This window comes from Schistocerca serialis, chromosome 1 (genome assembly GCF_023864345.2).
Source record: "Schistocerca serialis cubense isolate TAMUIC-IGC-003099 chromosome 1, iqSchSeri2.2, whole genome shotgun sequence".
In the NCBI taxonomy this organism is placed as follows: Eukaryota; Metazoa; Arthropoda; class Insecta; order Orthoptera; family Acrididae; genus Schistocerca; species Schistocerca serialis.
The window spans coordinates 887,359,567-887,382,599 of record NC_064638.1 but is presented as its reverse complement, the minus strand read 5'-3'; the positions used below and the strand labels follow the sequence as shown (position 1 = coordinate 887,382,599).

General features: G+C 41.4%; 1 protein-coding gene across 1 annotated transcript in view; it reads left to right on the top strand.

The window, feature by feature from the left end:
- Positions 1–23,033, top strand: part of LOC126411210 (beta-glucuronidase-like) — a 110,020-nt gene that overhangs the window by 44,605 nt on the left and 42,382 nt on the right. The window contains exons 3-5 of the mRNA XM_050081346.1: positions 6,656–6,838; positions 13,095–13,261; positions 22,775–22,920. Of these exons, the coding sequence (XP_049937303.1) occupies positions 6,656–6,838; positions 13,095–13,261; positions 22,775–22,920 (496 nt within the window). The remainder of the gene's footprint in view (positions 1–6,655; positions 6,839–13,094; positions 13,262–22,774; positions 22,921–23,033) is intronic.

The window sequence follows — 23,033 nt, the reverse complement described above, 5'->3', positions numbered from 1 at the left end:
AGTTGATTTAGTTCAGACGATTCAAGCATTTCAAAAAAATCTTCAAAAATGGTTCAAATGGCTCTGACCACTATGGGACTCAACATCTGAGGTCATCAGTCCCCTAGAACTTAGAACTACTTAAACCTAACTAACCTAAGGACATCACACACATCCGTGCCCGAGGCAGTATTCGAACCTGCGACCGTAGCAGTCACGCGGTTCCGGACTGAAGTGCCTAGAACCGCACGGCCACCGCCGCCGGCAAAAAAAAAAAAAAAAAAAAAAAAAAAAAAAAAAAAAAAAAAAAAAAAAATCTTATTTTGTGGGAAAAACAGTTGCGCGAGAAGAATTGTGCTCACTTTCCCGCACTAGACAGCGTTAAGGAAGATGTGGATTTTTCGGATTATGTTCAAATCATTTTCGAATTACGAGAACAGTTTGAAAACAGTTTTGGAGATAAGTGAGCTTCAACTGGCCTTAGATATATTTGTTCGCCAGCTTTCCCTTCGGGCAGAGGACGTCTCGCAAGTGCTTCAAGTAGAGCTGATTGACCTGCAGAGCGATATCCGCATGAAGGACCGCTTTCTTATGTGTAAAACTCTGCATGACTTTTACAGCTGTCTTCCACGAGAGAAATATCCTCTTTTGCACAAGCACTCGGCCAAAGTTCTCTCAATATTTGTGAGCACTTTTTCTTTCTGTTAAAGCTTGCTAAAACTAAGAACCGTTCGTTACTTGGCGATAAAAGTTTGACTAATTCTTTGAGCTTAGCAGTCTCGCGGAATATTGAATATTGCACCAAACCTAGAGAAAATCGTTTCCTCGAAAAAGAAAAACATATAAAATGTTAATCGTCTTCTACAACAATTCTGACTGTAGGAATTGAAGAGCTTTATAACGTTAATTCTGTTTTCAAACTTGGTCAGTTAAAATTATTACGTACAAAACTGCAAACTAAGCATCCGATTTCTAAACCCTGAAAAGGGATGCAAAAAGCTGTAGCAAGAAGTACAACAAAAAATGTTTACTTACAACTACTAACAGCAGGAATGAGACTCTATATGCCTTACATGAAATTATTTCTAAAATAGAGTATGACTCTAGTTCATTTAAGAAACTGATATATTTTTCAGAAGACGCCTATTAAACATATGACGAGTGTGCATGTGCAGTACTAATAGAATCAACCTGTATGTCAGAATACTACTATGTTGTTTTTCGATTCGTGTTTTTGATATTTTTTTTTCCTTTATTGTAATTTTAATCACCTATACAGGCGGGCTGGCAGCAGCACATGACGCTGCTCTTCAGCCTTAAGTGGAACAAAAACATGACATAGAGGTGATACAGACAATACAAAAAACGGCGGGCAAAAAATGGAGATACAAAAAAACAATAAACATGAAGCCGTTCACGTTGGACGATAAAAACACTAACACTCGTGGACACGGCGCACAAAACACGGAGAACGGCGATGGCACATGTGAACAGTGGAGTCGTAACTGCACGAAACACAAAATGAAGCACACACACGAGATACTGATGTCGACGATCTCCGGCGCGTGAATGTTCACTATGCGTGTGCGAGTCCGGGGACCTGCCAAGAGTGGAGGAGGAGGAAGGGGAGTGGGAGAGCGAGAGGGGAGAGCAGAGATGCCACGGGCAGGGGAGAAAGGGGGGAGGGAGGAAGGGGGAGGGGAAACCCGGGGGAAGAGGGGTGGAGGGAGGGGACATGGGAAAAGGAAAGAGAAGGGAAGGGAAGAGAAGGGAGGGAGGGTGCCCAAAGGAAAGGACACCGGAAGTGGGGGGTGGGGCAGGGTCAAAGTTGATAGGAGGGGTAGATGGAGGGGAGGAGGACATCATAAGGGAGGGGGAGCTGGCGGAAGCCACCTTGGGAGAGGGTAAGGAGGGTGGAGAGATGGAGACCGGGTGGGACGTGCGAATACAGGCGTGGCAGCAGGCGGGGGTGGGAGAGGATCGGGGAGACGAGCGGGTGAGGAGGATCGAGTTTGCGGGAGGTGTACAGGATCCGTATCCTTTCAAGGAAAAGGAGGAGGTGGGGGAAGGGGATGAGATTGTACAGGATCCGCGTGGGGGAGGGGAGACGGATGCGATAGGCGAGGCGGAGAGCATGACGTTCAAGGATTTGGAGGGATTTATAAAAGGTAGGGGGGGCGGAGATCCAAGCCGGATGGGCATAACAAAGGATAGGGCGGATGAGGGACTTATAGGTGTGGAGGATGGTGGAGGGGTCCAGACCCCACGTACGGCCAGAGAGGAGCTTGAGGAGACTGAGGCGGGAGCGTGCCTTGGCTTGGATTGTCCGGAGGGGGGGAGTCCAGGAGAGGCGACGGTCGAGGGTGACGCCAAGGTACTTAAGGGTGGGAGTGAGGGCGATAGGATGGCCATAGATGGCGAGATAGAAATCAAGGAGGCGGAAGGAAGGGGTGGTTTTGCCTACAATGATCGCCTGGGTTTTGGAGGGATTGACCTTGAGCAACCACTGGTTGCACCAAGCGGTGAACCGGTCAAGATGGGATTGGAGAAGGTGTTGGGAGCGCTGTAGGGTGGGGGCAAGGGCAAGGAAGGCGGTGTCATCGGCAAACTGGAGAAAGTGGACGGGGGCTGACGGCTGCGGCATGTCCGCCGTGTACAAAAGGTACAGAAGGGGGGAGAGGACGGAGCCTTGGGGCACACCGGCAGAGGGGAAAAAGGTGTAGGAATCTGTGTTATGGATGGTGACATAGGAAGGACGGCGGGAGAGAAAGGAGCCGATCAGACGGACGTAGTTAATGGGAAGGGCGAAGGTTGGGAGCTTGAAGAGGAGACCGGAATGCCATACGCGGTCATATGCATGTTCGAGGTCCAGGGAGAGGAATATTGCGGAGCGACAGGAATTATGCTGTTCAGAAAGGAGATGAGTGTGGTGAAGGAGAAGGTCGTCGGAAGAGAAGGACGGCCGAAAGCCACACTGGGTAACGGGAAGGAGGCGGTGCTGGCGGAGATGCTGGTGGATGTGTCGGATGGGGATAGATTACAGGACCTTGCTGAAGACCGAGGTAAGGCTGATGGGACGGTAGGAGGAGATGGCGGACGGCGGTTTGCCAGGTTTAAGGAACATGAGGATACGGGAGGTTTTCCACAGGTCGGGGTAGTAACCGGTGGACAGGACTACATTGTAGAGCCTGGCCAGGGTGGAGAGGAAAGAGACAGGAGCTTCACGAAGGTGACAGTAGGTGACACGATTGTGACCAGGAGCGGTGTTGCGTTTTGTGCGGAGTGTAGCAATGAGATCCTGTGTAGTGATAGGGGCATTGAGTTCTGTGTGTGCAATGTTGTCCAAGTACTGGAAACCAGGAGCGAGGGGAGGGACGGAGGTGTCAGTTCGATCGTGGACATCCGGGAAGAGGCAGTAATCGAACTGGGGATCATAGGGGATGGAAAATACATCAGAGAGGTAGGAGGCAAAGTGATTGGCCTTACTAAGGGAGTCAGGGAAAGGGTGATCATCATGGAGAAGAGGATAATAGGGGGAGGGTTTAGTTCCGGTAAGGCGACGGAAGGCCGACCAGAACTTGGACGAGTTGATTGGTAGGGTAGCATTTAAACGGGTGCATGTCTGTCGCCAGTCCCGGCGTTTCTTGGCCGCGAGCAAATTTCGAATGTGTCGCTGGAGTTGCCGGTGGCGTCGTAGTGTGTCCGGGTCACGCGTGCAGAGGAAGGCACGGTAGAGACGACGGGATTCACGGAGGAGGAGAACGGCCTGTGGGGGTAAGGTAGGGCGGTGGGGGTGGATGGCGACAGTAGGGACGTGTGTTTTGAATATTATTTTCCAAGGCTTTTCGTAGTAATTCTGCCACACGAACACTGGTTGTTATCTAAACAGTAAATGGTTTGCTTGTTTTACCGCTCGTGGACCGCTTTTGCAGAGCTGCGCCGCCTCTGTTACCTTGTTTACGTTGTATCTGACCGCAGAACAGTCCAGCGCAGAGCAGTGCTGTGCTATCTCACTCTCGCTCCTATGGCGACACTAGCGACACACGGTCGCGGACGGGGCGCTAAACTACACTGCCTTGCGCCCGCGGGGCGCGGGCGCGCCCACCGGGGGCAATTCTTGGGATGAGCCTTATCTAAGTAGATTCTGATCCATTCGCAAGGGACATCGGGCACTCGAACAGCTATGTCGTCTTTCACAGCGCGCAACACTTCTCGTATCTTGGGGGCGTGCTGGAACAGTTGTCTCAGTCCATATCTCTGCAGCACATTTCGTAACTTGCTGCTCGTTGCTCTACGGTATGCCAGGATTGCAGCCGGCTTGGCCTCTTCTGCCGGCACCTGAAAGAATGTGCAATGTCTCTCTTGCTGTAGTCGTCTTCTCTGAACACGCATCTCAAATGCTGCAATTCAGACTGAAAGTGAGCGTCACCGGAAATAATGTTTACTCAGTGTACTAACAAGATCAGGACCGCTTTCTTGTATACAGGATGGTGAAAACTACTGGCGTTCACGTACCGATCGGTGTGCGTTGGTTTCCCGTGCACTGAATGACCAAGCCGGCCGCCTGTCTTGCTCTCAGCTAAAGCATCCAAGAATGGTCTTGACATTCTTCTGCATCCCCATAGTAAATTTAATGTTGGAGTGTATACCGTTCATGTGATCTTCTGCAGTGCATTTTCACAATCTACGCCGTTCCTGTGATCTTCTGTAGTGCATCTTCACCGTGAGGCCATATCAGGGAGGTGTCATCAATGTATCATAGGAAGCAAGAGACTGCTCCTCAAAGTGTTTGGTGAAGAAATTCTTGTCTGCCGGAGACAGTGGCGTTCTCATCGCTGTGCAATCCGTCATCTCGTACCTTCCGTCGCGGTGCGAGAAGTATGTTGTCGTTAGCATATGACAGAACAACTTCACGATCCCAGCATCCGAGGAAGTACGATATGTTATGTTTTATCAAGATCCGTATACTATGTTCGGGTGGTCGAGCAGTTTACTACATAGTGTGCTTGTGCACTGACGTCGGACGAAAATGGTGGAACTCTTGCGCACCCTCAGTGGAAATGACACGCAGAAATGTTTTTTGTCAGTGGAAAGAACAGATTCTGACGTATGTAAGGTAAAGGAATCAATAACCGAACATAAGCTTCCTGTACCCATCTCATTTATTTTTGTATACTGTATAAAACTGAGACTTTTCGTGGTTTCCCACATAGGTGAAGAGGCCCTAGCGATTGATTCGTTCAGCCGTTGCAAAGAAAGAGTACAGAATTATTCAGTTGATATAAAATTCAGGCAGAAAAGAAAAATTACGAATCCAACGGTCGCAATCACGGGTCGATTGCGAGCATATTAAACGAGTTGGAAATCCATCTGCGAGCCGACTGCACACTACACGCCGATGCAACTTCAGTAAGAGTTGCCACAGTCGCACCTAGGCCTATCTTTCATTTAACACTTTCCTCTTGAATTGCCGACTCAGTGGAAAACCACTTATAAGTTACCCAAGCTGCTGTAAGTCCTCTTACAATTGATTATCTGGCGAACAGCAAAATCAAGTTTGCAATAAACTGATCGATCAAAGCCACTGGAGACTTCCTTTGTTCTATAAGGATCATTCCTGTATGAGTAACGGTATTTACAGTATATTCTCGAAACTGCAGACAGTTGTGCAAATTCACAAACTTAGATACAATACCGTTTACAAATAGTAACTGCTGTTTAAATGCGATAGACGTAGTTTGCATAACGGTTTTCATATGACAAAAGAGACACTAACCTCGTTACTTATATGACTGCTCATCGTACGAACAGCAAAGAACGCCTCTGACGTATCTGACAAATGTTATTCTTCTTCATCCTCTTTCTCATTGTTTTCTATTTTTCGGTGTGTTCGCATAGTGGGCATCTGCTCTTTCTTGATTTAAATTCTTTATCTTCATGGCCAGGAACCTCTTCTGTCATCAGAATGTCTTCTTAACATCAGATAGGAAGTTGTGCACAGTACGCTTCTGTTATATTTACTGAGGGAAATGGAAATTCGATTGCTATGATGAAGGAAATGATGATCTACTTCGCATGTTTCTGTGTACCACTTGTTAGAGAAGATGAAATCCCAGCCCACAATTTGCGTAAACGACTGTGAGAAATTCCCCAAAATCAACACAAGACTGGCGGATGGATCAGTCTATCCAACACATGAATTCGCTAAGGGAGTCGCTAACTTTAATGTTTTATGAATTAGACTTGCTGCATCAGCAACCATAAAAATGTTGGGTATTATTGAAAAGAGACTGACGGAAAGATAAATAGATAGCGAACTGTTTTCACCATACAGTATAATCGAAAACTAATAATAGAATCAAGAGAAGTATTCATGTCATCCGGCCGGTGTGGCCGTGCGGTTCTAGGCGCTTCAGTCTGGAACCGCGTGACCGCTACAGTTCGAATCCTGCCTCGGGCATGGATGTGTGTGATGTCCTTAGGTTAGTTAGGCTTAAGTAGTTCTGAGTTCTAGGGGACTGATGACCACAGATGTTAAGTCCCATAGTGCTCAGAGCCATTTGAACCAAGTATTCATGTTGGAAGATATTGTAGTAGGACTCAGACACTGAACTCTCTGCTTTACTACCACCCATGTAACTGCCAATTTACAGTGCATGTTATTCCTCTGCTTCAGACTGGTGGTGTGCTGACTATGCCAGTGCCTGCCAGCTACAATGACGTGACAACACTGAAGGAGGTGCGTGACCATGTGGGGCTCGTCTGGTATGACCGGAGCTTCTTCGTGCCACGATCCTGGGGGAGCAGAGACACACGTGTCTGGCTGCGCTTTGGCAGTGTCTGCTACTCTGCTGAAGTGGTCAGTAACCTGATTTGTGAATTTAACCATTTCAAATGCTTTCTCGCCTAGTGCTGCAGACAGAAAGTTTGGCCAAAAGTATCCAATGTTGACTGTTCTTATATAGGCTACCTGGAGACATTTTGTGGGTCTGTGCTTTGAGAGTGGTGAGCCAACCAGCTTCAACACAGTCCTTGAGTCATTATACCTGAATGTCACTTTCACCTATGGCTATTCACTGCTTGTGTTACAAATGCCATGCCCTGCATCCCCAAACAAATTAGTTTACTGACTGAAGGAAGGCAAGTGCTTACCACCACCAGATAACTGTGCATCTTGGAATGATGTGAAATTCAAATTAGACCACCACTTTGTTTTTGCCTATCTGCCTTTGTGAATCACTGATTTGGCTACAGGAATGTAGGCCTACCACTAGTTCAAAATTTTTAGTTAATATTTTTTTTCAGTCTGATTGATGCTGATGTGCCATACAGTTTCAATAAATTAGAAAATTATAAATTGGAAAGTTTATTCCCATACCAGAACTCTATTTCCACCCCTCTGCCCTGGCAATGATCACACCTAATGTCAAAAGGATGTTATACAGTGCTGTATGATAGAAATGTAAAGGTGCCAGTCATGCAGATTATTTATTATGCTCTCCATGAACGAATTTCCCATACTGCCATCACTGGTAGTACATCATGTATGGTCATTAGTAAAACAGCCAACAGATGACAAGATATTAGGTATTGAGGTCTCATGCAAGAGTCTAGATGCTCGCAACTTGCTCTGGCAGTACAGTAGAGTAGGTAGCAATCTGTCATTCAGTTAACAGTGGAGGGAGAGACAAATGCTTTGGGGCAAGCTGTTCATTACTAGTTAGTGAAAAAATCTCTCTTCAGAAGACAACTTCTTAAATAAAAGGCATCATCAGCCAGAATTGTAGAGCTCCTTGGACCATTGTGAATGGACTACTGATAACAAACTGCCTGGACAGTGATCATGTGAGGTTACATCACCTTCCAGGAGAATTGCTGCTTGACATTTGCACTGCCAAACATGCACAGCCAGAATTGTACTGTGGGGACATTCACCTAAGTTCCTATGAGAGCTAAAGTTGTTATAACATGCATCTACTTGGCTGAAAATTACTTTTACAGTGTTACTGACCTCTCAGTGATCTCACCATGTAATCTTTTAACAGGCTAATTTTCTATGACACAAGTAAAAATATGTAACAATATTGTTTTCTTGAGTCTGGAGATGGTTAGTTGACGATTTGGATCTATTATAGAGCCCACTGAACTCATTTTACATGCTTGAAGCTCATAAACCATTATATAATAATCTACATGAATACTGTAAGATGTGCATCATTATCTAGTTTAGTTTAATTCCAAACAGTGGATGTCCAGGATGGAATAACAACAATATGAAAATGGTAGACTGCCTCACCACATATAGCAGGTGTTCAGTAGAAAACTGACACAATGAAAAAGACTGCTAGATATAATTCAGCTCTTGGACTAAGACGTTCATAAGAAGTAGACAACAAAACTGACATACATTAACATAAGCACAACTCTCAGAGACACTTGGCCACTATCATCTCCAGGCATTAGGGCCTGACTACAACTGGATCTAAGGTGAGCAGTGATCTTTGCCAGTGTGAATAGCAGGGTACAGAGGGGGTGTAGTGCAGACAGAGGGGGAGCGGGGGGGGGGGGGGGGGGGACAGCAGAGTAGGAATAGGCTAAGACTCTAGCGCTGTCCGTGGGAGTGTGCAGTGACATAGGGATTACGGGGTAGTGGCCTGCTTGGTGCAGAACTGGGTGAAAGTGGTTTGTGGGTAAGGGGAGAGGGCCAAAGGCCATACGGCCTAGTCACTCATGGTCACTGCATGAGTAGTTATGTGTAGTCCCTCTCCAAACATGCCAAGGGTCTCATGGAGGTCATCTCAAACCAAAATTACCCTCCCCATCTTGTTCAGAAAAGATCTCTTTTGCCCTGTCTCCACAGCCACCTATTAGCATGCCCTCCATATCAGGCTGCAAAGGAGCACCCCTCTCATTACTCAGTACCAGCCAGGACTGAGCAACTAAATCACATTCTCCATCTTGGTTTTCATTACCCCTCATCATGCCCTAAAATGAGAAATATCTTCCCCACTATCCTCTCCACCCCTCCAACAGTGATATTCCATCATCCATTGAACTTATGCAATATCCTTGTATGCCCCTATTCCACCTCTACTCCCAACCCATTGCCTGATTTCTCAAACCCTGCTATTGAGCTAAATTCAAGACCTGTCCGATACATCCACCCTTTACTCCTAATCCCACCCTGTCAAAACTGTGTCCTACCCCATACCAAACCAAAGGCAGGGCCATCTAACTACAACCACTGTGCTGCATTTTATGTGAGCATTATAACAAGCTCTCTGTCCATGTGAGCAGCCACAGAAAACTCTGCCCAAGAGATAGTTGGACCACACAGTTGCTGAACATGACATCCAATACAATGTGCTTCACTTTAGTGACAGCTTCACAGCCTGTGCCATCTTAATTTTTCCCACCGTCACCAGCTTTACTGAACTGCACAGGTGGGAACTCTTCGTGTGACATATCCTTCATTCCTGTAATTCCCCTGGGCTCCGTCTTCGGTAATCCCTGTCTGCCACCTGTTTATTCCCTTTGCTGTCCCTACTCCCGCCCTCCATGTGCCTCCTATCCTGCCAGCGCAACTGCATAGTCTTTTACTTTCCGTTCTCTACTTCTTCACCTCCTCTGTGACCCCACTAAAGTTCACAGTTTGTCTCTGATACACTCACAGTCAGGTCTTAGCACACAAGGATGACAGCAGCCATATGTGTGAGAACTGTATTTGTGTGAATGTGACTGAGTTTTTATGTCTATCTGATGAAGGACTTTGTCTGATAGCTGCTTAATATCTAGCAGTCTTCTTCATTCAGCTTGTCTGTCACACAGCACCACCTCCATGTGGTGAGTAGCAATCTGTATTTTTCATATTGTTGCTAGCCTACCTCCAGTAACATGAGAAGGACAATTTCAATTGATTCAATTATGAACTGCAGTTTTTTTGTACTGAAGATGGACCTATGGTCTTTTAGCCAGGTCATTACAGTTTTCAGGCTGATTTATTTTATATGTAAAATGGTCTAAAAGGAAACTGACATTAATAACATGTTATTGCAGTCAGAATGATTTATAGTATTGAAAGTTCTTGTGTTATCGCTTCAGCCAGCTGGAAAGGGACTTTAAGGATAGAAATTGTTAAGTTTTTACAGTAAACTATGTTTTGAAATATTAAAATGAGCAATTAGTGCAGAAAACTGATTTAGTGTTCAGTGTCACAGTGTGTAGTTATTGTTCCAATCTTCTATTGAAACTGTGAGACACAATAAAGATATGACATTATTTAACTGTCTCGTGCCACTGATATTCTTAGGGATGGTGTCACTGCTAAAATGTTGTGAATATGTGGAAAGTTCAGTACCACTCTAACTGTTGTCTAAACTTAATTTAAATATTAATAAATTCTAAATCATAATGTGTAATTCTTGAATCATAATCTGTTATTTGTGATTATGAATGTCAATTTTCCCTGACTGACTCTTGACATTTGTTTGTATTAAAGTGCACCACAACATGTGCAAAATATATATGGCATTTTACTTAACTTTTTGGCTTCTCCCTCCTGCTTTGTACAACAGAGCTCAGAGCTGAAGATTGTGTGGTGACATTCATAGATTCAGCCTCTTTCCAGATCCTTAGTTATTGTTGCTCTAAAAGATGTTTATTCCTTTCAACACAGTCCCCAAATTGGGATAGTTGTTTTACAATGCAGCTTACATCTGAAACAGGCTCACTGTATCTATGCTACACTGAAAACTGTCAATCTATATTATGTTCCAAATCTGCAAGTGAAAATAGTGTGCTGCTCATTATAAGTTAAACATCAATGGCAGAATCATCAGGACATAAAAACTTCCTTAGATAATAAAGAATATATTGTTTTGCTTCTCCAAAAATATTAGTTTAAGTAGAATTTATTGACAGCCAATGCAGTGGAATCATTCTGATGCTCAGCTGGACTGATTTGTTGTAAACACAGGTAATGCATCTAGCATGTCGTCACTTAGCCACGTGCCCAAATATTCTTAATTATAAGTGTAGCACTTTTTCTGCATGTTGCTTAGTGTGGCTGCTGCATGGCAATTCATAATACGGCCTTGTTATAAAATGATACATAGCTATTCTTCTCCTAGTTAAATGTTATTTATAATGCTTGTTATGAGTGGTATCCCATCCATCTGATGACAAACTGTTAGAATTTTGGTAACAATATGAACAATCATTTAGTGAAATTAACAGTGAGGCACTATTGTGACTGAGTTCAGGGAAAAACTGTAAATAATTGCTGTGTGCTGCTCCAAAGGTTTGCTATAGGTTTGTTCCAAATAAAGGCAGTGCAAGTTGTTCACAAAACAACCATTACCAAGACTGCGAGTTCTAAAACCTAACTGTTTGAGATTTTTCTCTACGAGATGACATTTGTCTACATTATGTAAATAATTTAGAAGTAATGAAGACAACTCACCAAATAGTGAAAGTGTTGAGTCATTGACAGCCACAAGATTGCATTCTTTAGAATGAAAACTTTGCTAACTTTCAGATAATTGCTTTGATCACACACAACCACATACACCTGCCTCCCTCCTCCCTACACACACACCTAGACAGCTACATTGTACAAGCTGAAGAGACAATGTTGCAACTGCTGTCCAACAGGTAGACTGGGGTGAGGGGTTGTGTCAGGTGTGGTGCCTATAGCGTGAAGAAGTGGGGAGCTGGAGGAGGAGATGTGGAAAGGTAGCAGATGGCTCAGAGAGGGGAAAAAATGTGTAACAGATGAAAATGTGTGAGGCAGAAGCAGCACATGCTTGGGATATGAATACTGAACACAGTCGCCGAAGCTGGTGAGTTCATTCATCATAAGATGATGATGACACGGAAGAGTGGATTGGGAAGGGGTGATGTATAGAAGAAAGGGCAGCTGTTGGGTAGAGAGTGAGGGTGTAGTGGGTCATTGAAGACTGAGGAGAGGAAGGCTGTGGGAATGGACAATATGTTGCAAGGCCAACTCTCATCTGCGTAGCTCAGAGGCTGGTGTTGGGCAGAAGGCTCTAAGTGGTGCAGATTATGAAGCAGCCATTGAACTGAAGCATGTTGTGTTCTGCCACTAAGTGGTCAGCTCTACTCTTGAACACAGTTTGACAATGGCCATTCATTCTGGTGGTAGCTGGGTGCTGATCATGCCTACATAAAATACTGTGCACAAATGCAGCAGAGCTGGTACATGACATGGCTGCTTTCATGGGTGGCCTTGTCTCTCATGGGGTAGGAGCAGCAGCAGGCTTATGCTATTCCATCAGAGGCAGGCCACATGTGAAAGCGGCCATATCATATGCCAGCTCTGCTACAATTTCTACATAGGTGCAAGTGACCACCAACCAGCCGTAAATTAGAATAAATAGTCACAGCCAAACTGTGTCCAAGAGCAGGGTTGATCACCCTATTGTTGCACACACTGATGAACACAATATGCTCAAGTTCAATGGCTACTTCACAATCTGTGGCTCTGGGTCCTTAACCCCCGGCATCAGCTTCTCTGACCTATGCAGACCTCTGCTCTCATAATCCACGTGGCCTCAACAAGCAAACTCAGTGTCTCTGGGGCCCGTGTTTGGCATTCCTACCCCATGCATCTGCTGCCTCCCTCTGAGCTTTCAGGTAACCTTCGCCACCCCTCCTGCTTCCTACCTCTTTGTCCCTCTTTCCACTCCTCCTAACACAACACCTCATGTGCACTCTACCAGCCAAGTTGCAGCTCTAACATTGTGTGTTTTGCTGGCACAACGTAGCTGCACATGTGTGTGTGTGTGTGTGTGTGTGTGTGGTGGGGGGGGGGGGGGGGGGGGGAGGGGGGGGCAGGGGGCGGGGGTTGGGTCATGGGCGGGTGGATGTGGCAGGGGGTGGTAGCCGCTCCATTCCTTCTAAATTATTTATTAATTCCAGAACTTTCTCTACCATATTTAAACTCCTACAATAAACAATTCTGATCCCTAAAGCTAAACTTTTCACTATTTCAGTATTTAGTTTCAATTACCTTCAGGTCTTTCAGACATTTCTAGCTTATGGGGTCAACCATTGAAGCAACAGTTTGACACCTTATATTTCCCTTCTTTTTTTAGTGGTTGAATGGTTACAGAGTGATGGAACATGATATTGGACATCTACCATTTCAATCTGAGATCACTTCTCTGCTGAATTTTGGAGCAAGCAACCGAATAACTGTTGCAGTGAACAATATACTTACCAATACAACCATTCCACAAGGTGCATTTGAAACTCTGAGAACGTAAGTGTGTAGTTTTAGGCAAAGGAACATATTACAGTTTCAAAACCAAGATTGTGTTTATATTGTGTTTAATGTTCTGCATGAAATTAAAATAACGTTATGCCAATAACATATGAAAATACCTTCACATCATCTCAGAAATTCTGAAACATCTTAATAATTAAAAGTCTGATCATGGTCAACTGAAAAATAACATAAATGAGAATGTTGATGTATCGTAATGGAATCGTTGCTCAGCCTTCTCTCTGGTTCTTTCCATATAGTGGGATAAATAGGCAACAAGGTCCAGTATGTTACATAGAGCAGAGCTGAGATATGCTACAGGATGTCATAATTGTTCATTAAGACAATGAATGATATGAATTTAAAGTATGTGATATGGTGATGAGTAAATTAGTAGACTGTACACAGATTGTATGGAATGCACTACTTAATTTCATTAGCTTTAAGAATATGTGCTATCTAAAATAGCAATTAATTTTGAGAGTATATACTATACTCTATATGTACCATATACTAGTATATACTATATACTATCTGGTGAAAAGTATCCAAGCACCCCTACATACTGTGGTATTGACCACTGAATGTCACAAGAGGTGGACCTGCTAGCGTAAAGGGAGGTGGGAAGTAGAATGTTGTCAGTAGAGAAGCATTAACAGAAGAATGGGTCAGTAAGGAGAGCTCAGTGACTTTGAATATGGACTACTCATTGGCTGTCACCTGAGTGGCAGATATGCCAGGAACAGTTCAACCCTTCTAAAGCTGCCCACATCTACTGTTGGTGATGTGATTGTGAAATAGAAATTCAAAGGAAAAGCTGCAGCTAAAAAAAGAACAACAGCCCTTATGTACGGACTGACTGAGACTGTTGAGCACTGCAGAGAGTGGTGGTAAAAAATCACATGAAATCAGCAGAAGGAATCAATTGTAAGTTCCAAAGCGCTATCAGCTGTCCAGCTAACACAATGGCTATGTGTCGGAAATTAAAAAGAATGGGGTACAGTGGTTCAGCAGCTCCTCCTAAACTGCACATTCCTGTGCTAATTTGGTATGATGAGTCACCCAAAAATCTGTGGCAATCTGATGGAAGAATTTAGGGTTGGCAAACGGCTGGATTATGTTACCATTCAGTGTGATGCCAACAGTGAATGCAAAGTACGTGGAATTATGGTATGGTTATGATAAGTCGCTTCTACCCTATAAGTATGTTTTGTACCATGTTGTTGTTGTTGTGGTCTTCAGTCCTGAGACTGGTTTGATGCAGCTCTCCATGCTACTCTATCCTGTGCAAGCTTCTTCATCTCCCAGTATGTACTGGAGCCTACATCCTTCTGAATCTGCTTAGTGTATTCATCACTTGGTCTCCCTCTACGATTTTTACCCTCCGCGCCACCCTCCAATACTAAAATGGTGATCCCTTGATGCCTCAGAACATGTCCTACCAACCGATCCCTTCTTCTAGTCAAGCTGTGCCACAAACTCCTCTTCTCCCCAATCCTGTTCAATACCTCCTCATTGGTTATGTGATCTACCCATCTAATCTTCAGTATTCTTCTGTAGCACCACATTTCAAAAGCTTATATTCTCTTCTTGTCCAAACTATTTATCGTCCATGTTTCACTTCCACACATGGCTACACTCCATACAAATACTTTCAGAAACGTCTTCCTGACACTTAAATCTATACTCAATGTTAACAAATTTCTCTTCTTCAGAAACGCTTTCCTTGCCATTGCCAGTCTACATTTTATCCTCTCTACTTCGACCATCATCAGTTATTTTGCTCCCTAAATAGCAAAACTCCTTTACTACTTTAAGCGTCTCATTTCCTAATCTAATTCCCTCAGCATCACATGACTTAATTTAACTACATTCCATTATCCTCGTTTTGCTTTTGTTGATGTTCATCTTATATCCTCCTTTCAAGACACTATCCATTCCGTTCAACTGCTCTTCTAAGTCCTTTGCTGTCTCTGACAGAATTACAATGTCATCGGCAAACCTCAACGTTTTTATTTCTTCTCCATCGGTTTTAATACCTACTCTGAATTTTTCTTTTGTTTCCTTTACTGCTTGCTCAATATACAGGTTGAATAACATCGGGGAGAGGCTACAACCCTGTGTCACTCCCTTCCCAACCACTGCTTCCCTTTCATGTCCCTCGACTCTTATAACTGCTGTCTGGTTTCTGTACAAATTGTAAATAGCCTTTCGCTCCCTGTATTTTACCCCTGCCACCTTTAGAATTTGAAAGAGAGTATTGCAGTCACATTTTCAAAAGCATTCTCTAAGTCTAGAAATGCTAGAAACGTGGGTTTGCCTTTCCTTAATCTGTTTTCTAAGATAAGTTGTATGGTCAGTATTGCCTCATGCGTTCCCATATTTCTACCGAATCCAAACAGATGGTAGAGTTTTGTCAGGACTGGCTCTCCCAAGGCTGTCAGTAGCTCTAATGGAATGTTGTCTACTCCCGGGGCCTTATTTCGACTTAGGTCTTTCAGTGCTCTATCAAACTCTTCACGCAGTATCTTATCTCCCGTTTCATCTTCATCTACATCTTCTTCCCTTTCTATAACATTGCCCTCAAGTACATCGCCCTTGTATAGTCCCTCTATATACTCCTTCCACCTTTCTGCTCTCCCTTCTTTGCTTAGAACTGGGTTTCTATCTGAGCTCTTGATATTCATGCAAGTGGCTCTCTTTTCTCCAAAGGTCTCTTTAATTTTCCTGTGGGCAGTATCTATCTTACCCCTAGTGAGATAAGCCTCTACAGCCTTACATTTGTCCTCCTGCCACGCCTGCTTAGCCATTTTGCACTTCCTGTCGATCTCATTTTTGAGATGTTTGTATTCCTTTTTGCCTGCTTCATTTACTGCATTTTTATATTTTCTCCTTTCATCAATTAAATTCAGTATTTCTTCTGTCACCCAAGGATTTTGACTAGCCCTCATCTTTTTACGTACTTGATCCTCTGCTGCCTTCACTACTTCATCTCTCAAAGCTACCCATTCTTCTTCTACTGTATTTCTTTCCCCCATTCTTGTCAATTGTTCCATTATGGTCTCCCCGAAACTCTGTACAACCTCTGGTTTAGTCAGTTTATCCAGGTCCCATCTCCTTAGATTCCCACCTTTTTCCAGTTTCTTCAGTTTTAATCTACAGTTCATAACCAATAGATTGTGTTCAGAGTCCACATCTGCCCCTGGAAATGTCTTACAATTTAAAACCTTTTTCCTAAATCTCACTTACCATTATATAATCTATCTGAAACCTGTCAGTATCTCCAGGCCCCTTCCATTTATGCAGCCTCCTTTTATGATTCTTGAACCAAGTTTTAACTATGATTAAGTTGTGCTCTGTGCAAAATTCTACCAGGTGGCTTTCTCTTTCATTTATTAACCCCAGTCCATATTCACCTACTACATTTCCTTCTCTTCCTTTTCCTACCATTGAATTCCAGTCACCAATGGTTATTCGATTTTTGTCTCCCTTCACTATCTGAATAATTTCTTTTATCTCATCATGCATTTCTTCAATTTCTTCATCATCTACAGAGCTAGTTGGCATATAGACTTGTACTACTGTCATAGGTGTGGGCTTTGTGTCTATCTTGGCCACAATAATGCGTTCACTATGTTGTTTGTAGTAGCTCACCTGAACTCCTATTTTTTATTCATTATTAAACCTACTCCTGCATTACCCCTATTTGATTTTGTATTTATAACCCTGTATTCCGCTAATTCCCACTATATCTAACTTTAACCTATCCATTTCCCTTTTTACATTTTCTAATCTACCTGCCATTAGTTTTGTACCGTATGTAATGTCATATTCAAATGCTATCCTGTTTTCACGTTTGGAAATTAGTGTGTTCCAGTCTCACATAACATGGTTATTGATGTACCAATTACATGTTATATGAGAAAAACAATGTGTTTTTATTTACTTACTTCGATGCCTGACATACAGGTCGACATTGAAACTGCATAGTAGTCTGCTTCAGAACCAGATACCGCTCTGTGCAGTTTTGGAATAATTGCTTCTATATCATTATAAGCACAAAAACTGGCCATGTGACTCATTTGAGGATTTTTGTTTATTCCACCTGTAGATTCACTCTGACTCATTGTAATGAAAAACTTGACATTAGGTGCCATTGTTGCACAATACTTCAACATAGATAACCACTACAGAAGTAAGTCTGTCTCCTTTAATATCTAAAAATCTTCTGCTTGTTAGCTTCTAAGCATCAGACATGGTGAACTTTCTGCAAAATAAAATAAGAAACTAAATTTTAATCTCCTTATGTGCATAGTAAATAGAAAGTAGTAGTTACAATAAAAACTAAATAGATGTAAGATACTTTCATGTACCATCTCTACAATTATGTAATGATTGTTAATTATGGAAAAAAATATATTTTCTGTGTTTAACATTACACGTAATAGGAATACAATATTTATTTTGAAATTTACTAGACAAATTTAGGGTTTAAAGTTTGCCTCACTCTGAAAGTGATTTTTTAATTGCTGTTTATTATTTGAATAATGCACAAATCAGCAAAGAATTCTAGTGTCAACAATTTTATGAATCAAGAGAAAATATGATATATGAAGCAACTTAAATATTTGATATTCAATAACAACCCAATACAGCAAGTTTACCAAGATTTACAGAACATTACAGATATTCCATGCCCTAAGCTTTCTGATGATCCATAAATTCTCAAAAGTGTAATTACTTTTTGTAAATAAGCAAATTTTAAGTTACATATTTCTCAAAATTATGTTTCATTAATATTCTGTACCAATTCAGATGACCTTTCAGGCCATTGCAAATGTTGTGGCAATTACCTAACTACACTAAATGCTATTTATATTTCAATTGATCTGTGTTCTATTAACTTTGAATATTTGCATATTGCAAATGTGTTTGTGATCTTAGTTCATCAAAAAACTTTCTTTTATTTGCTAATCTTAAGAATACAGGCCAAATATTATGATGTTGTGTAGTTATAAATATTACAGATAGTATTCCAAAGTTAATTATTCAAATTATGAGGTTTAATTGTGGACAACTGTGAAATGTTAGTAATGAACACGATCCACAGCAAAAAGATAATTGTTCAATAAATGACTAGATCCCTTATGGAAAGACAGATACTGTGCCTAAAATATTGTAATATGCATCCATTTTCTTAGGTGAAACAATTGGAATAGTTTTACTAGTACGAAATGTGATGAATGCTTATTCCCATTCAAAACAATCATTATGAAAATTTTATTACTTCTATTAATCTTACAATAATCACCATTCTGGATGCACTGTTTTATCTCTGCTCCATTTCAGGAAAATGGCCAAGTCTAGTTCTCCTGACTCAAGGGGTTTCCCTCCACTTAAACTGAACCTTGCTTCTCTTTAAATCTGAAGTGTATATGTATATCAAGAGGGTTCAAGAAGCTACATTGGCACTTCCACTGGGAACATCTTCCATCCATGTTGTTGTTGTTGTTGTTGTTGTTGTTGTGGTCTTCAATCCTGAGACTGGTTTGATGCAGCTCTCCATGCTACTCTATCCTGTGCTAGCTTCTTCATCTCCCAGTAGTTACTGCAACCTACATCCTTCTGAATCTGTTTAGTGTATTCCCATCCATACCAGCAACTTATGTCTCCCTGTCTGCAGTCATCTCTGCTTGCTAGGTGTTCTTCCTCACCATACCTCAGAACAAAGTAAAACACAGGTCCCATTGTTTATCTTTGAATTCTGCTTCCTTTAAAATTGATAATGCCGTGATTTTGATGTGGAGTGCAACACTAAACATAGACTTTTCAGGTGCATACTGTAAAACACAAAGAACAATCATACTTTTCAATATTATTAAGTTATTACAAAAATTAAGAATGTGGGATGAGCATGGGAAGGGAACTGTAATAATACTGCCACATCTCAAGCTTTTATGAAAAATTATTTAGAACATACTGGAACTCTCCCCATACCATAAGTACCATGGTGGCTTGTGCTCATAAATATCAACTACTACTCAAAACGGGGGATAATAGCCAAAACCGGCCAATAGTAGAAAGTAATAATTACAGTGGACAGCAGATCATTCCACAAATAGCAAGTAGCCTTTTAACATATAGTACTCGCTGCACAATAAACAAGAATCTGAAGGCAGTGGATATTAACTGAACCATATCTCACTAACAGAAAGAAATATGGAAGGCAGATGGAAAAGTGCCTAAAAACCATCCACAGACTGACCGGCTCACCGGACCTCGACACAAGTCTGCCGGGTGGATTCGTGCCCGGGTCCAGGCACTCCTTCCCACTCTGGAAAGTCAAGTGTTAGACTGCTCAACTAAAAGGGTGGGCCTACAGCAGATATTAGTTTTATGTATAAATTGATTCATAATGTTTTAATTTCAGTTATTATACTACGCTTACAATGTGGAATTAGGTAATTCTCATTGGGACAAATAAATTGAAAATGAATTGTTGGGAATAGTAGCCATCTGTCAGGAAATGTGGCCACCTTGGCCACTTTTCCCAGTGTATAGTGTGGCCAGTTTTCCTGATTGAACACCATGTTTGTATACGTGGCTCACTCACAAAACAGTACAACCAAAGGAAATGACAGTGACTTATATTTGTAAGCCAAAAGGCAGTGCGTGAACTGTGATATCATGAAAACATATTGCTCTACATAAAAGTGAAGCAACTAAAGTAATATGAGTGACGTAACTTACATCAAATGATTGAAAAACCTAAATGTGTTCATAGAAAGATAACAGAGAAAACTTCCATTGTTAATGTCACTGACAACACTAACAGTGTTGATTACAGCTAGTTTGGCCACTTCTCAGCAGGAAGCAGCACTGTCGAACACATCAAATGAGCAGTGGCCACATTTCCTAACCTGGCCATTTTACCCTTTTTTCCCCTATGTGAGCTTATTTTCAGTACAAAAATAGCCATTCCTATTGATGAAGTATGGTGTGAATACATGATGACTACTGGGTGTGTCAAACATTACTAGAATTTTTCAGGTGGAGATTGAATGTAGCATGCCCACAGGATAAGTACATGCATCTTATTGCCATCTTTTGGAATTTGATAAAGGCAAATCATTGGCATGAGGGACCAACAGTGTAGTACAGTGACTGTAGAATGAATGGCAGTGAAGCAGACACAGTACAATACCATGAGAGTAGACATGCGTCCTTCCAGAAGGAAGAAGATTGTGGGATTGTTTGACTGGCTCTGACAAATTATGTTGACATTTGGAATCTGGGTAGAGGTTACAGGCAGAGTGCCATCGTGCACTATCAGGAGAGATTACTGGAATGTGTGTCAGTATCTCGAGTTGCTAACCGTCATTTACTGCTGACACCATACCAAAGACAATAGAGACTTACATTGTGCGAGTCAGAGCCAACTAGGATATTAAGTGGCATACTGTAATGTTTTACAGGGAGTCATTCTTTTTGTCTGTGACAATCTGATCAGACACAATACACACTTAGGTGATCCAGTGAAAGGTCTCAGGAAATGGCAGTTATCAAGATGTGTACCTCTCAAACTCCTGGACTCATGGTGTGGAAGCTATTGGCTATGACAACAGGACTGCTCTCCAGTATGTGGCAAGGATAAAAGTAATATTTTATTGGGGCATTTAAAGATGCTTTGAAACTGGAAAACTAAACACTTGGAAGCAGGAATTGTTGGTACATTCCTTATTCACTAGCAGAAGAAAACTGAGTTACATATGCCCAACAGGTAGAGACGTTTGTAATTGGAATATATATTGAGTGAAGTAAAGATCTTACAGCAGCCAGAGATAGGTATTCTGCAGTTCTTCCAGAATTGTTCTTCTATGATGGAGCATTTTTGACAGAAAGACAAAGAGAAAATGCATGACTTAATTTGGTCAAAAAATAAGAACCTTTTTAATCTTTCACTGCCAAGAAGAATTTTCATCTTGCTCTTATTGCAAGGTGTAAATTATGTCCTTTTTGAAAATTATATAGATTTAAGAATTAAAGAATTAAAAGAAAGTACCAGAGCACTCACTGTGAAAATGATAAAGAAATATTTGAAAATGTCAAATGATGATTTAGAGTAAATGCATTATCATTTAATTTTTCAAGTCTGAGAACATACATTTTGTCACTGCTCATAGAATGGGAGAAATAAAACTAGGGGTTTTAAAAATATCAAGAATTAGATAGTGTTCAGTTTTTAGGATTACAGATGGACCAGTCTGGAATTGGATAACCCACACCAAAGACCTAATGAAACACTGTGGTTCAGCAACAGTTGCAGTAAACATATCAAACAATGAGTTATTTATGAATGAAAAAATTATGTTAGTTTTCATATTAACATTTGATAAAGAGTCAAGGAATCATTCTTGAGGAATTTGCATTTTGTAGAATGCAAATGCATGCTGTAAGAATAATGTCTGGTGTCAATCCTAAAAAATCCTGCAGCAAAGTCTCCAAAAAACTGGTATTTTCACAAATATTGGACAATACATTACAGTGAGTTTGTTACAAGAATGACTGAGGATGCCTGGAATTGTTTCTGATCAAGGTGATGCAGTGATTAAGACATGGACCTTGAGTCATGGAGAAAGAGTGATCAAATACCTTTCCAGTCTCCCTGATTTACATTTTATATGGTTCTTCTAAATTGCTTAAGACAAGTTTTGGGATGGTTTCTTTCAAAACAACATAGCTGATTTCCTTCTCCAATCTGTGTTTGTGCTTCACTTCTGTGACTATGTTGTCAAGGAACTAGTAAATCTTAATCTTCTTTCTTTTCTCTCCTTATTTAGAGTTGGTAGAATTCTAGCTTTGGATTGTTGCATGCTATAAAGTTTCTAGCGAGAAATATAGAAATTCAGAAGGGGCACTGACTTCACTCCAACCAAACATGAGTCTAGTGTCTTAATTGTTGTCTCACCTATCACATCTTTCTAGCAATGTTTGCAGTAACATATTAAAGTGCAAGACTTGACCACCCAGTTGACATGAAATAACAGGATCAAAGGCTGAAGTCAATGTTATGAATGATTTGCAACTGCTTTTTACTTGAAATTATAGAATTAATGGTTCATTTTACTCACACATAAAAATTTATACTAATTTTTGTACAGATTTTTGTTTTTTAAATGAGCATCATTAATAATTTAAAAAAATATACAGACCTTATTGCTTCTGAAACACTCTTTGATACTTCACATAACTCTTGGTGTCATCCCTTTCATTGCACATTTACCAATTGTTTCTTACTAAATAATGACTAGTTACAAAACATCGTATTTTAACTTTTTCTTACAGTAATATCCTTGATTCAGCAACTGTTTTATACTGTTAAGAGTTTTGCTACATTGCAAATAAATCTGTACACATGTTCATACAGGAAATCTGTATTGTGCTAAATAATGTCAGTGAATGTCTTATGTGTCATGAATATTGTTATTTACATTATATTTTTTTATGCAGTGAAAATGGCAGTAGGACATATCAAACTTACACATTTGATTTCTTCAATTATGCGGGGATTGATCGCTCGGTTCATCTCTACACAACTCCTGAGGTATTCATTGATGACATCACCATTACAACTGAGTACTCAGATGATGGGACAGGTAAATTCTTATACTTTTTAATCATTAATAATTATTCATTATTTTATTTAAATCATCCAGACAGTGGGATCCTGAGACTGATTACAAGAAACTTCCACTATATGCCCTGTTTT